Here is a 12,239-nt window from a genome sequence, read left to right as displayed (position 1 = left end):
AATGTCCCTCTCTAGATGTGCAAAGCTGGTAGAGACATCCCCAAAAAGACTTGCAGCTGTAATTGCAGTGAAAGGGGGTTCTACAAAGTATTGACTCCGGGGGGCGCCATACAAATGCACCCCACACTTTTCACATATTTATTTGTAAAAAAAAAAATTAAAAGCATTTATAATTTTCCTTCCACTTCACAATTATGTGCCACTTTGTGTTGGTCTATCACATAAAATCCCAATAAAATACATTTACGTGTTTGGTTGTAACATGACAAAATGTGGAAAATTTTAGGGGTATAAATACTTTTTCGAGGCACTGTAAATACATAAAAATCCAGCCATGAAAAACATTCGACCTAGAGAGAAAATAGGTTAATACCATTTGACTTTGTCCTGATTCCCACATAATGAATGTACATGCAGTTCCATAAGGACAAATAGCTCTTACATTGGGGATTTACTAAAACTGGAGCACTCAGAATCTGGTGCATCTGTGCATGGGAGCCAATCGGCTTCTAACGTCAGCTTGTTTAATTAAGTTATGAGAATAAAACCTGGCAGCTGAATGGTTTCTATGCAGTGCTGCAGATTTTGCACTCTCAAGTTTTAATATCTAGTAAATATCCCCCTATATCTTCCAATACTGTATACATGTACCCACTGCCACTACACAAAGTGCAACTATTCAAATGAATGTACCTTATGTTACTTCCAAATGCAAGTTTACTTGTTCTGCAGTAAAATCCTAACGGTCATTATACACCTTAATGGAATAGTGTCCGATCATTGGTATCAGTAGAACGGTTTACTTTGCCATCATCTTTAAAGAATTGGTAGAATAGGTTGAGCCTTGAAGAACTGATGGACTCTAACATTTACAGTCACTTCCCCTGCCTCAGAATGCCTAGGGTTGCCACCTGTCGGGAATTCACCTGGACAGTCCAGGTTTTGGATCCTCTGTCCGAGTTTCAGTCCATCTGAAACCCGGACACATCAGTGGCAGCCCTGCAGCACCAGTCCTCCCATCAGCTTCCAGTGCTTTTAATTATATTGGTGGGGGGGGGGGGCGCTTTAACTTGGGTACAGACTGGTCTGGGGGAGATTATACTGGGGAACAGACTGACCTAGCGTGATTATACTGGGGGACAAATGGACCTGGGGGGATGTACTGGGGGACAGACTGACCAAGGAGGGATTATACTGGAGGACATACTGACCTGGGGGGGGATGTACTGGGGTACAGACTGACCTGGGGGACAGACTGACCTTGTTTGATTTAACTACACTCCTTAAAGCGGGGGTTCACCCTAAAAAAAAATTTCTTTATCTACCATCCCATCCAGCATACTAGCGTCAGCTACAGTATGCCTTTTTTTTTGCGCTGTACTTACCGTTTAATCGTCCAGTTTCGTTTCAGACTCCGGCGGGGAAATAGGCGTTCCTATGAAGAGGGGAACATGATTGACGCTTTCCGAAAATAGCCGAAATAGGACTCGGATATATATAAAGCGCCTGTGCAGTCAGCTCCTAGTCTGTGCGTAATGCGCCGTGAAGAGCCGAGTCCTACTCCGGCTATTTTCGGAACGCGTGACGCGCCATAGCCGGACGTCAATCATGTTCCCCTCTTCATAGGAACGCCTACTCCCCGCGGGAGTCTGAAACGAAACTGAAGGATTAAACTGTAAGTACAGCGAAAAAAAAAAAAAAAAAAGGCATACTGTAGCTGACGCTAGTATGCTGGATGGGATGGTACATCGTTGTTTTTTAGGGTGAACCTCCGCTTTAAGCTTCTGCCATTAATAACACAATTTGGCCACACCCACTGTTCATCACAGATGCTGCATGCACTGCAATACTACTCTTATTGGGACACCCAAAGGTGTCCCAAGTCTTTTACAATCTATAGTGTTAACTGCAAAAATAAATTGCTGTGCGCCACTAAAGTGTTCGGGTTTGGCTTGATGAAAAGGTGGCAACCCTAGCCCTGCCCCTCTTCCAGAACATTCTCCCTGGAAGCAGGGGAGGCGTCCAAGAACTGAAGCACAGGTGGTCACACCCACTGCTACACTAACCACTCCCTGCTCCCAGATCAAAACAAGCGGGCCTAGCATGCAGCATAGGCCTGCCTAAATGTACCTGCCTGGCAGCTTACCATACAAAAAAACTCACTCTAGCACCTACCTATGGTAAAGGGTGCTACACTTGTAAGGAGTGTTCTTTCCAAGGGGTTTGCTACTATTTTGGTGACTGAAATGACTATGATTTAAATGCATGTAAACACAAAAAAATTCTTTAACTTCCCGAATGGTCAGTCAATTAATTGTTTATGAATTTTCACTCAGGTTAAAGATGAACGATTTGGAAAAAAATCCTTGGCACTAAAACTACAAAAGAGCCAGAGCAAATTCCTAAAGCTGAACAGAGGTGAGGAGATTGACCTTTCGTGACTGAAGAGGAACATATCACGAACTAGTGGCCAGGCTGTGATCATTTCATCCTCAAATATCACAACAAAAGCAGCAAAGTTGTTCACATTCCCACACCTCCCAAATTTCTGAGATGGGAATGAGGGACAGCTATCAGCAAAAGTATGCAGGCATAGGGCACACCCCTTGCCACGCCACCCTTAACCGCCGCACGACTTTTTACGTTGACAGAATGGCACGGCTGGGCAAATGGGCGTACAGTTACATCCCCTTTAATTTGCTGACTTGATGTCCGCCGGTGTCCCACGATCGGGTCACAGAGCTGAGGAACGGGGAGATGTCATTACACAACATCTCCCCATTCTTCCTAGTGACATGTCACCGATCGTCTGTACCCTGTGAGTGAGTGAGTGAGTGAGTGAGTGAGTGAGTGAATTACTTATATAGCGCTACAAATGCGAACTGAATCGCCTCAAGGTGCTTGGTATCCATTTTCTTTCAGTTTGACCCTCAGAATAGATGGGACTTTAGTTTTTTTCTGAAAGCCAGGAGATCAATTTCCATTCGGATATTAGTTGGTAAAGTGTTCCATAGTCGAGGTCCTTGAACTGAAAAATGACGTTCTCCTTTGGTCTTTTATCGGGCTTTGGGAATTTGTAATCATTTTTGGTTAGTTGATCTTAAAACTCGATTCAGGTTTTGTTGTTTTATTTTCTCACTTAAATATAAGGGCGCGCTTCCGTGTACACATTTGTGCCTTAGGCATAAGGCCTTGAAAGTGACTCAGTCCTTTATGGGCGGCCAATGGAGGGATCTCAGGGACAGGGTGATTGGTTCCCAGGGTTTTTTTCCCTGTTTCCAGTCGAGCTGCCATGTTTTGGATGATTTGGAGTCGGGCGAGCTGGTACTTTGGGAGTCTGTGGTAAAGGGCATTTGCATAATCTAATCTGGAGTTAATGATTGACCCTACCACTACCGCTGTGTCTTCTTTAGGGATGAAGGGAACCACTCTTCGTAGGAGCCTTAGAAGATGGTGGGATCCGCTAATTACTGATCCTATTTGTGCATCCATAGTCATGTCCGAGTCAAAGATGACTCCTAGACTTTTGACCTTGGTGCTAGGGGTGATGGTTTGTCCAAAATAGGTGGAGGGGTCCAGGTAGTCCTGGCCAGTTTCCTCCTGTTTGCATGGAGTTGAATGATTTCTGTTTTTGCTCCATTGAGTTTGAGGTGACTCTCTGTCATCCAGATGTCTATCTGAGTGAGGCATTGTTCTAATGCGGGGTATTCGCCTAGGAGTGATAGAGAGGTCGTGATTACTAATAATTTTTAAGAGTGGGCGGAGGTAAATATTGAATAGCATGGGCGATAGGGGAGATCCCTGAGGGACTCCGCAAGACACGCTGTGCAATTCAGATGTGAAAGGTCCTAGTTTCACTATCTGGTATCGATTTTCCAGATGATGAAAACCATCGTAGATCCGAGTCTGCCACTCCAGCTATCTCTGTGAGCCGGGTTAGCAACAGTTTGTGATCTACTGTATCAAATGCAGCACTGAGGTCCAGCAGTATCAGGAGAGAAGATTCTCCGTCATCTGCTGCTTTGAGGGCGTCGTCCTATATTTTGAGAAGCGCTGTTTCTGTCCCATGACCTGGTCGAAAACCCGATTGTAGTGGGTCCAGGAGTTTATGGGTGTTTAAATGGCGTTGTAGTTGTTTTACTACTACCTTTTCCATAACCTTGGAAAAGATGTTGAGGGAGGTTATCGGTCACCGATTGTTTGGATCTTTGGGGTCTGAATTGTTTTTCTTTTTTACAAGAAGTTTAATTATTCCTGGCTTTAAGGGGGATGGAACTATGCCTTTTTTAAATGATTGGTTTATGAGGTGAGTGATTGCGGGTGCCAAAATATCGGCACATTCTTTTATCACATTTGTGGGAATGATGTCATTGGGGGGATGTACTATCTCGGAGACTTCCGATGTTTTTTTTTGTGGATATCGATGGAGATTGGCGCTAATCTAAATTTTTTGGAATCGAAGAACATTTGTATTTTCTTTTTGATTAGTGGGGGTGAAGTTGGTGATTTGATTTTGCTGAATTGTTTCACAAATGTTTTCAATTTTATTGATGAAAAATCCAATAATTTGTTGCAGAACTCTTGTGTTTCATTTTTCGGAGCTACTAGGCAGGCTTGGGTTCATGGTTTGAGAGATTATGTTAAAGAGCTCGCGATTTCGGGCTTTTGCGAGAGAGCATTTGAAAAATGTCTTTTTTTTGCTTTGAAATTTCCTTGTGGTATCTCTTAGTGATTAATTTATATTTTTCGTGGTTTTCTTTAGTGGAGTTCTTCTCAGGCGCCTTCCGCTCTCCTGCGTTCTTGTTTCATGACGTGAGAGTGTCATTGAACCAGCTGGAGTTGTTTTTACGGATAAGGGCACTGCATTTTGGTGGCGTTTATATCTGCGGTTTGCAGCAAAGCTCTTGTTAATGGCGTTAAGAATTTCTGCTGGTGATTGAGTTTGTTTTATTTCTGTCATATTATTTAATAGGGTATTTTTTAATGTGTTCCGAGCGAAGTTTCTTCATAGATCTTGTCCAGTATGTCCTTGGCTGGATTGCAATTTTTTTTAGGACGGCATCTGGTGGTTATTTTGAAATTAATTGCATGATGATCTGTCCCGGGATAGGGGTCATGTTTTCTGCGATGTTGATGTCCACATCCTGTTTGAATAATCCGGTCTAGGACGTGGCCGAAGGCATGCGTGGGTGCGCATATCTGTTGCTGCCCAGACCTAGTTCCCCTGTCCCAACTGGTTGATGCAGGCGTTTGGATATTGGGAATCCTGTGATGAGATGGCCAAGAGGTTGAAATCTCCTCAAGACTGCAAGGAGGTTTGTTGGCTTTTCGAGTGTAAGTAGCGATAAATTCTGTCAGCGATGAGAGGAGATGCGTCTTCTGGGCCTGTTGGTCAATAGCATAATAGTATGGTGGATTATCCTGGGGCGTTGTTTGGAGTTGTAGGGTGAGTGTTTCCATGAACGGTAGTGAACTCTGTGCGTCTGGTTTGGTGAGAGAGATGTGTGATTTGTAAATCACTGCTAGGCCTCATCCTCTTTGTCCAATTCTGTTCTCCATTAGAATACCATAATTCTCTGGCACAAGTTCTCCTAAAATGGCATTACAGTCCAATGTTAGCCAACTTTCTGTAATGAACAGGCAATCTATGTTGTGTTGGATGATAAAGTCGTGGGTTTCTTGTCTGTGCTTGACTGCGGATCTAGTGTTGATCAAGGCGCACAATAGATGTTGTGTCTGCGATGCTGTCGTCTTGTTTTTGCTGGTCGTCCATTGATCTGTTCTTAGAAGCTGTTCTTTCTGTAGTATTTTTAGGATGGCGTCTGGTAGTGTTGGCGCAGTGTTTTTTAGATCACGGATGTTTTTTGCTGAATATTTCATGTTGACGGTTGTGCGGAGGAAAAAAAAAAAACGTGGGTGGATGGCGGTAACGATGGTGGTGTTACCTGCGGAAAGAAAATGGAGGGGGGCCTAACCAACCCACCTAGTTGATCCAGAGGAAGGCAAAAAAAACCCTGCCTGGCATTGCCAATGTGCTATAGCCGGGGAAAAAAAATCCTTCCTGATCCTTTAAGCAATCGGTTGGGACTCTGGATCAACTTGCTAAAGTGACAGCGGGATTGGGCTTACCTGCTAGTCGATTGATCGGTGGTGAGGAGCGATTTGGAAGCTTGATCCTGCTTGGATGCTGGATGCAGGTGAGCACGCTGAGCTGGACTGCCTAACCTTCCTCTGGCAGCAGGTGCTACAAACCTCACTGCAAGCCGGGCAGAGGCCAAATGACAATTGACTCCTCCATGCTCTCCGTTGTCCTGACGTTGACACTACTACTCAACACGACAATACACAGGTACTCAACACGACAATACACAGGTACTCAACAAGACAATACACAGGTACTCAACAAGACAATACACAGGTACTCGCAGACCCGCGTGCACCCGCAGACCCACAGACCAGCGTGCACCCGCAGACCCACAGACCAGCGTGCACTCGCAGACCCACAGACCAGCGTGCACTCGCAGACCCACAGACCAGCGTGCACTCGCAGACCCACAGACCAGCGTGCACTCGTAGACCCACAGACCAGCGTGCACTCGCAGACCCACAGACCAGCGTGCACTCGCAGACCCACAGACCAGCGTGCACTCGCAGATCCACAGACCAGCGTGCACTCGTAGACCCACAGACCAGCGTGCACTCGCAGACCCACAGACCAGCGTGCACTCGCAGACCCACAGACCAGCGTGCACTCGCAGACCAGCGTGCACCCACAATACACAAGTACTAACGATCCACACACACTACTCGGACAACACTCAGGTACTCACCCTACACAGGTACTATGACCCCTGATTCGAACCTCCTGTTTTAAACTCCTGATTTTAACTCACCAACAAACTCAAGATGAGCAGACTCAAAATGGGCTTGACAGGACTTTATATAGGCCTCAAGCACCTGTGACCAATTAACCATCTCCCCTTAATTAGTAGGCTGAATGGGGGAAAAAAAGGAAAACAAAAGGCTGTTTAAAAAGTGCCAGAAAAAAAGGTGTTAAAAAGCTGCAAGGAAAAAACCCAACAAGAACCTAAAATGCAACCCAGTAGTCAAAAGCAAAACTTGTTCACTCTCCACTCAAGGTCTTCACTGTCTAGCCTCCAACCAACAAGACTGGCAACTGTCATCGGGAACAGCAATTAGTGACGTGTCACTCATAGCCACGCCCCCTAACAATTAGAATCACTCCCTAGGATACACTTAACCCCTTCCTAGCCCCCTAGTGGTTAATCCCTTCACTGCCAGTGTCATTTACACAGTAATCAGTGCATTTTTTAGGCACTGGTCGCTATATAAGAGACAATGGTGTCAAAAGTGTCCGATGTCGTAATCACGATAAAAAGCGCTGATCGCCTACATTACTAGTAAAAAATAAAAAAAATTAATAAAAATGCCATAAATCTATCCCCTATTTTGTAAACGCTATAACTTTTGCGCAAACCAATCAATAAACGCTTATTGCGATTTTTTTTTACCAAAAATATGTAGAAGAATACGTATCGGCCTAAACTGAGGGGGAATTTTATTTTTTTATATATTTTCTGGGGATATTTATTATAGCAAAAAGTAAAAAATATTGCTTTTTTTTCAAAATTGACGCTCTTCTTTTGTTTATAGCGCCAAAAAAATTAATCACAGATGTGATCAAATACCACCAAAATAAAGCTCTATTTGTGGGGAAAAAGGACGTCAATTTTATTTTGGAGCCACGTCGCACGGCCGCGCAATTATCAGTTAAAGCAGCGCAGTGCCGAATCGCAAAAAGTGCTCTGGCCAGGAAGGGGGTAAATTCTTCCAGGGCTGAAGTGGTTAATAAGTTAAGGAGAGCAGGAGTCTCCAAACTATAGCCCACAGGCCACATCTGGCCTACTACAAGATTGTATCTGTCCTGTAGCAAATATCCATGAAAATACCCTGAATTGCTGGAAGTGGTCTGTGGTGTGTATCATAATATGGGGACTGGCACATCCACTGCCAGCAAGTCACTGGCCATGACCCTTCACCAGTCCTCCTGATGGGCACTGGCTGTAAAGGGGGACTCTGATGGGCATTTGTGGATGCAAGAGGAGGCTATGATGGGCAATCCTGGATGTGGGGGGGGGGGGTACTCTATAAAACAGATTTTTTTTTTTAACCCACAAATATTTGTAAAATCAACAATGTGGCCTTCATACTGGAAAGTTATATAGAGGTGAGCGGGTATGGTTGTAAGGGCACGGACCATCATTCCTAATAGAGATACGTAAGAAGAATCCCCCAATATAATTGGGATTATAGTGGCCCAAAGTGAAAAGGTAAAGTCGTGTATAGACAAACATATACCGTATATACTCGAGTATAATCCGACTCAAATATAAGCCGAGGCACCTAATTTTACCACAAAAAAAATGGGAAAACATATTGACTCGAGTATAAGCCTACGGTGTCCATCTACATGCCTCACTGTGTCCATGCCTCACTGTGTCTATGCCTCACTGTGTCCATGCCTCACTGTGCCCATGCCTCACTGTGTCCATGCCTCACTGTGTCCATGCCTCACTGTGCCCATGCCTCACTGTGCCCATGCCTCACTGTGCCCATGCCTCACTGTGTCCATGCCTCACTGTGCCCATGACTAGACTTACGTTTAACATGGGAGTATATAGAAAGGGTGCCCGGCTTTGAAAAAATCGTTGCTTCCTGGCCGTAGTTCCCCTAGACAGCAAACTTTGCACACTTATAGAGGAGAACTGGGGCTACATGTGTGCCAGGTCCAGGGGACCTACAGGGTCTCCAAAGTTACCAGAGAAATTACCATTTAACATGGGAGTCTATGGAAGGGGTACCTGAATTAGAAAAATCGGTGCTCCCTGGCCAACAAACTTTGCACACTTATATGGGAAGAGTGTGGCTATATGTGTGCCAAGTTTGGGATCCAGGGGACCTAAAGCCCGAGTGATTAGGTGCAAAAAGATGACTCGAGTATAAGCCGAGGGGGGCATTTTCAGCACAAAAAGATGTGCTGAAAAACTCTATATGATATGTAAAAAATATAACAAATTTATTATTACATTTTAAAACCTGACATACAGCAAGAAAAGACTGGTGTGCAATAGGAAAGAACCATGGGTACATAACAAAGATGTGTATGTTAGCATGACGGGATAGTTATAATACAGCTGGACGAAAACTGCTGCAAAACGTAAAACCCAACGTGTTTCAAAATAATAATTCCTTCTTCGGGGGGTTGATAGAAAGAAGCAGGGTATTTGTTATATTCTGAGACAAGGAAAAACGCATATATTGAGAGTCCAAGGGCCGCACACCCCAAAATGTTGTAGAGACAAAAATGGAGAAATTCCCCCTGGGGGCTTTAAAGCGACATATTGTGTAAGGTATATTAAATTCAAAGACATGGAAATATATAAAAAAAATCTTTACTAGGTTTCTGTATCACGAGTAATGAAGATGCAGATGGTTGTAATATAAAATACATTCAGGTTACAGACAGTTGGAGACCTATCTCAACAACAATTAAATGTTAAATGATACAATGGAATAATATATAGTGCCATTGATGAAGTAGCTTCCATAAGAATACCCCGACGCGTTTCGACCACAATTTGGTCTTCTTCAGGGGGATTTGTATTCTGGAAAGATGTCAAAAAAAGTATGTTAGGATACTAACATTCAAGTAAAATGCTGGCACCCATAGTACAGATAGTGAGGATATATTTACCGCTCGAAGCATATAGAAAGTGACATGTAACCAGAGATGATGGCCGTGGTGCAGACAAAGGATCCCAATATCCCCATGATGAACGTCCCCCATCACTCCAGGCGGGAGTCAACCAAACACAGGCTTGCAGGGAGTCTCGGGTGTGAACCTGCGAGAAGGGGGGGAGGGGGTCTAGGAAAACAGACGACACCCATAATGATTCAATATGTATTTGTAATAAGAGTATAAAGTCATTGTAGCAAATGGACGAAAAAAAACTCTGGACGGCCGCACTCCAAAATAACTAAAACAAAGTTGGTCTTTATTTTCAAATGCACATGCATTCACGGCAAGCAACAGGTACAGTATAGGCCGACGCGTTTCACGCTGTACTTCAGCGCTTAAGCCATGACGGCCGTCCAGAGTTTTTTTTCGTCCATTTGCTACAATCAGCATCGCCAGCACCCTGGTGGTTCAACAGCCCTTAATGATATATGAGGCTCACCTGGAGCGGTGAAAGATTTGTCTGTATAAAGTCATTGTGTACTAACAAGATCTTGGCATAAATATGTATAAAAGAATATGATAGAGTATGAAGGTATTGTTGATACTCAAATCAGAATATCATGTTATTATTATTAAATATACCAGAACCATTGACATGGTAGGTATAATATACAAGTGAATGCAGAGTGAACATGCTGCTGGTGGATGAAGTGATTGAAAAAATGACAGAAAAATGTGTGGTGCAAAAGTAATGTGTATGTGTAGGGTGTATAGGTACAGAGTGCATGTTAATGCACTGTGTATGGGTTTGGAAATACTAGTGTGTGCAATGATGTGCAAAGAAAAAAAAAAAGATAAAAAAATTAAAATCAAATAAAAAGCGGCAATATGTGTAGTGAAAATTGAAAAAACAAGAAAAATCTAGCGAATCAGGTGACATGAGCAGAAAGTAAAAAATGTAGGAAGTAAAAGAAAGTATGTGTGAATGGTGAAGGTCAGTGTGATAGTATGTCCCAGTGCAGAGAGTCCCAGAGCCGGGAGTGCAGCGGTAGGAGGAGGGACGGCATGACAGGGGGGGGACCGCAGGACAGACAGTGGATGTGGCCGTTTTAAGATAGGAGGGTCCGTTTTGGGGAATCAGTGCAGCGCTGCTTTAAGAGAGTGGAGCAGGCTGGGGGAGGTAGGAGGGGCTGGCTGGCTCTGTACTGCAGGGAGGAAGTGACGTAGCGTCACTCCTCCATCTTAGCTCATCGGAACAACGTGCTTGTCTGCTCGGCTCTGCATCATGGCGGCCGGGGCAGATTTTTTGGCGCAATTGCGGGCGGCGGTGTCCGCCCAGGGTACGGAGTGGGTGAGAGCACAGATGGCAGCAGCACTGGATGGCTCGGCGGCGGCGGCGGCGCCCGGCGGGGGGTGGGCGGCAGCAGCAACACCAGCACGCGCTCGGAGGTCTAGGCCTCCGGAGCGGTACAGCCCAGACAACTCCCCGGGGGCTGGGAGGCACGATCGGAGACCCGATGGGGGCCCTCAGGCCGCTTCTTCACAGCGCTCTCCACCTGAGTCTGTGGGGGGGGGGCCGGGAGGAATCCGCGGCGTGGACGGAGTGCGACGGCGGGGACAGCGAGCAGGTCTGCGGGATCCTCCCCACCTGCGCGGAGGAGGTGCCAGGACGACGCGGTCGGGGCTGCCAGAGGGGTCCAGGGCAGTTCCGCGGCCCGGCGGGGAAGACCTTGTCAACGGGCCGGAGGCCAATCAGTGATGGCGGCCAGGGGTCCCAACTCATCCGGAAGCGGCGCAGCGGGAAGGTCGGTGGGGGATGTCGGCGGTGGAGTGAGCGAGTCTGGCCCCCGGGCAAGGACCAGGAGTCCGTCGGTGGCAGTTGCTAGCGGGTCCGGTTTGGGTCGTGGAGGAAGGAGCGAGCAGCAGCCGGGGCCCTCCGCATCCAGGTCACGGGCGACAGGAACGAGATCAGAGGACGCCTCGCCTGCACGGAGCGCGGTCAGGTCGGAGGGGGAGCTGTCCGGGTCGGAAAGCGGAGAGGACTCGGGACATCTGTCAGCGGTGGATGGCGGTGCAGCGGCTCGGGGACCCAGTCCTCGGCAGCCCGGTAAGTCGACTACATCTACTACTATTTGTGCACTCTTACACGATTTGTTAGGTCAAGGCCGGCAGGGGGTGGGTGCTAACTCAGTGCAGACACATACGGCAGGTGAGGGGGCCTTGGCGGGGCAAGGGGCGGGGGATCAGAGTCAGGACTTGTGGTTTGGCCTGCTAAATTTGGTGCAGCGTTTTGGGCCCGACAGCGGGGGGGTTCGATCACCGGCGGGGGCTTGGGGGTCGAGGGTGGAGCCGGCGGCGGCACCTATGGTGCCTGCGGTGGCTGCACCGGTGGTGCCCGCGGCGGCTGCTGCTCCGGTGGCTCCTGCACCGGTGGCAGCGTCCCCAAGCACTGTGCCCCCGGCGGGAGATACGCTGGCGG

The 12,239-nt window shown here is 46.5% G+C and overlaps 1 protein-coding gene across 1 annotated transcript in view; it reads left to right on the top strand.

The window, feature by feature from the left end:
* Positions 1-12,239, top strand: part of LOC120924553 (shootin-1-like) — a 104,862-nt gene that overhangs the window by 46,939 nt on the left and 45,684 nt on the right. The window contains exon 7 of the mRNA XM_040335525.1: positions 2,337-2,418. Within this exon, the coding sequence (XP_040191459.1) occupies positions 2,337-2,418 (82 nt within the window). The remainder of the gene's footprint in view (positions 1-2,336; positions 2,419-12,239) is intronic.

The sequence above is a fragment of the Rana temporaria genome, chromosome 1 (assembly GCF_905171775.1).
Source record: "Rana temporaria chromosome 1, aRanTem1.1, whole genome shotgun sequence".
NCBI classification, from domain to species: domain Eukaryota; kingdom Metazoa; phylum Chordata; class Amphibia; order Anura; family Ranidae; genus Rana; species Rana temporaria.
The sequence above is the reverse complement of the archived record's forward strand: the minus strand, read 5'-3'. Positions and strand labels throughout refer to the sequence as shown.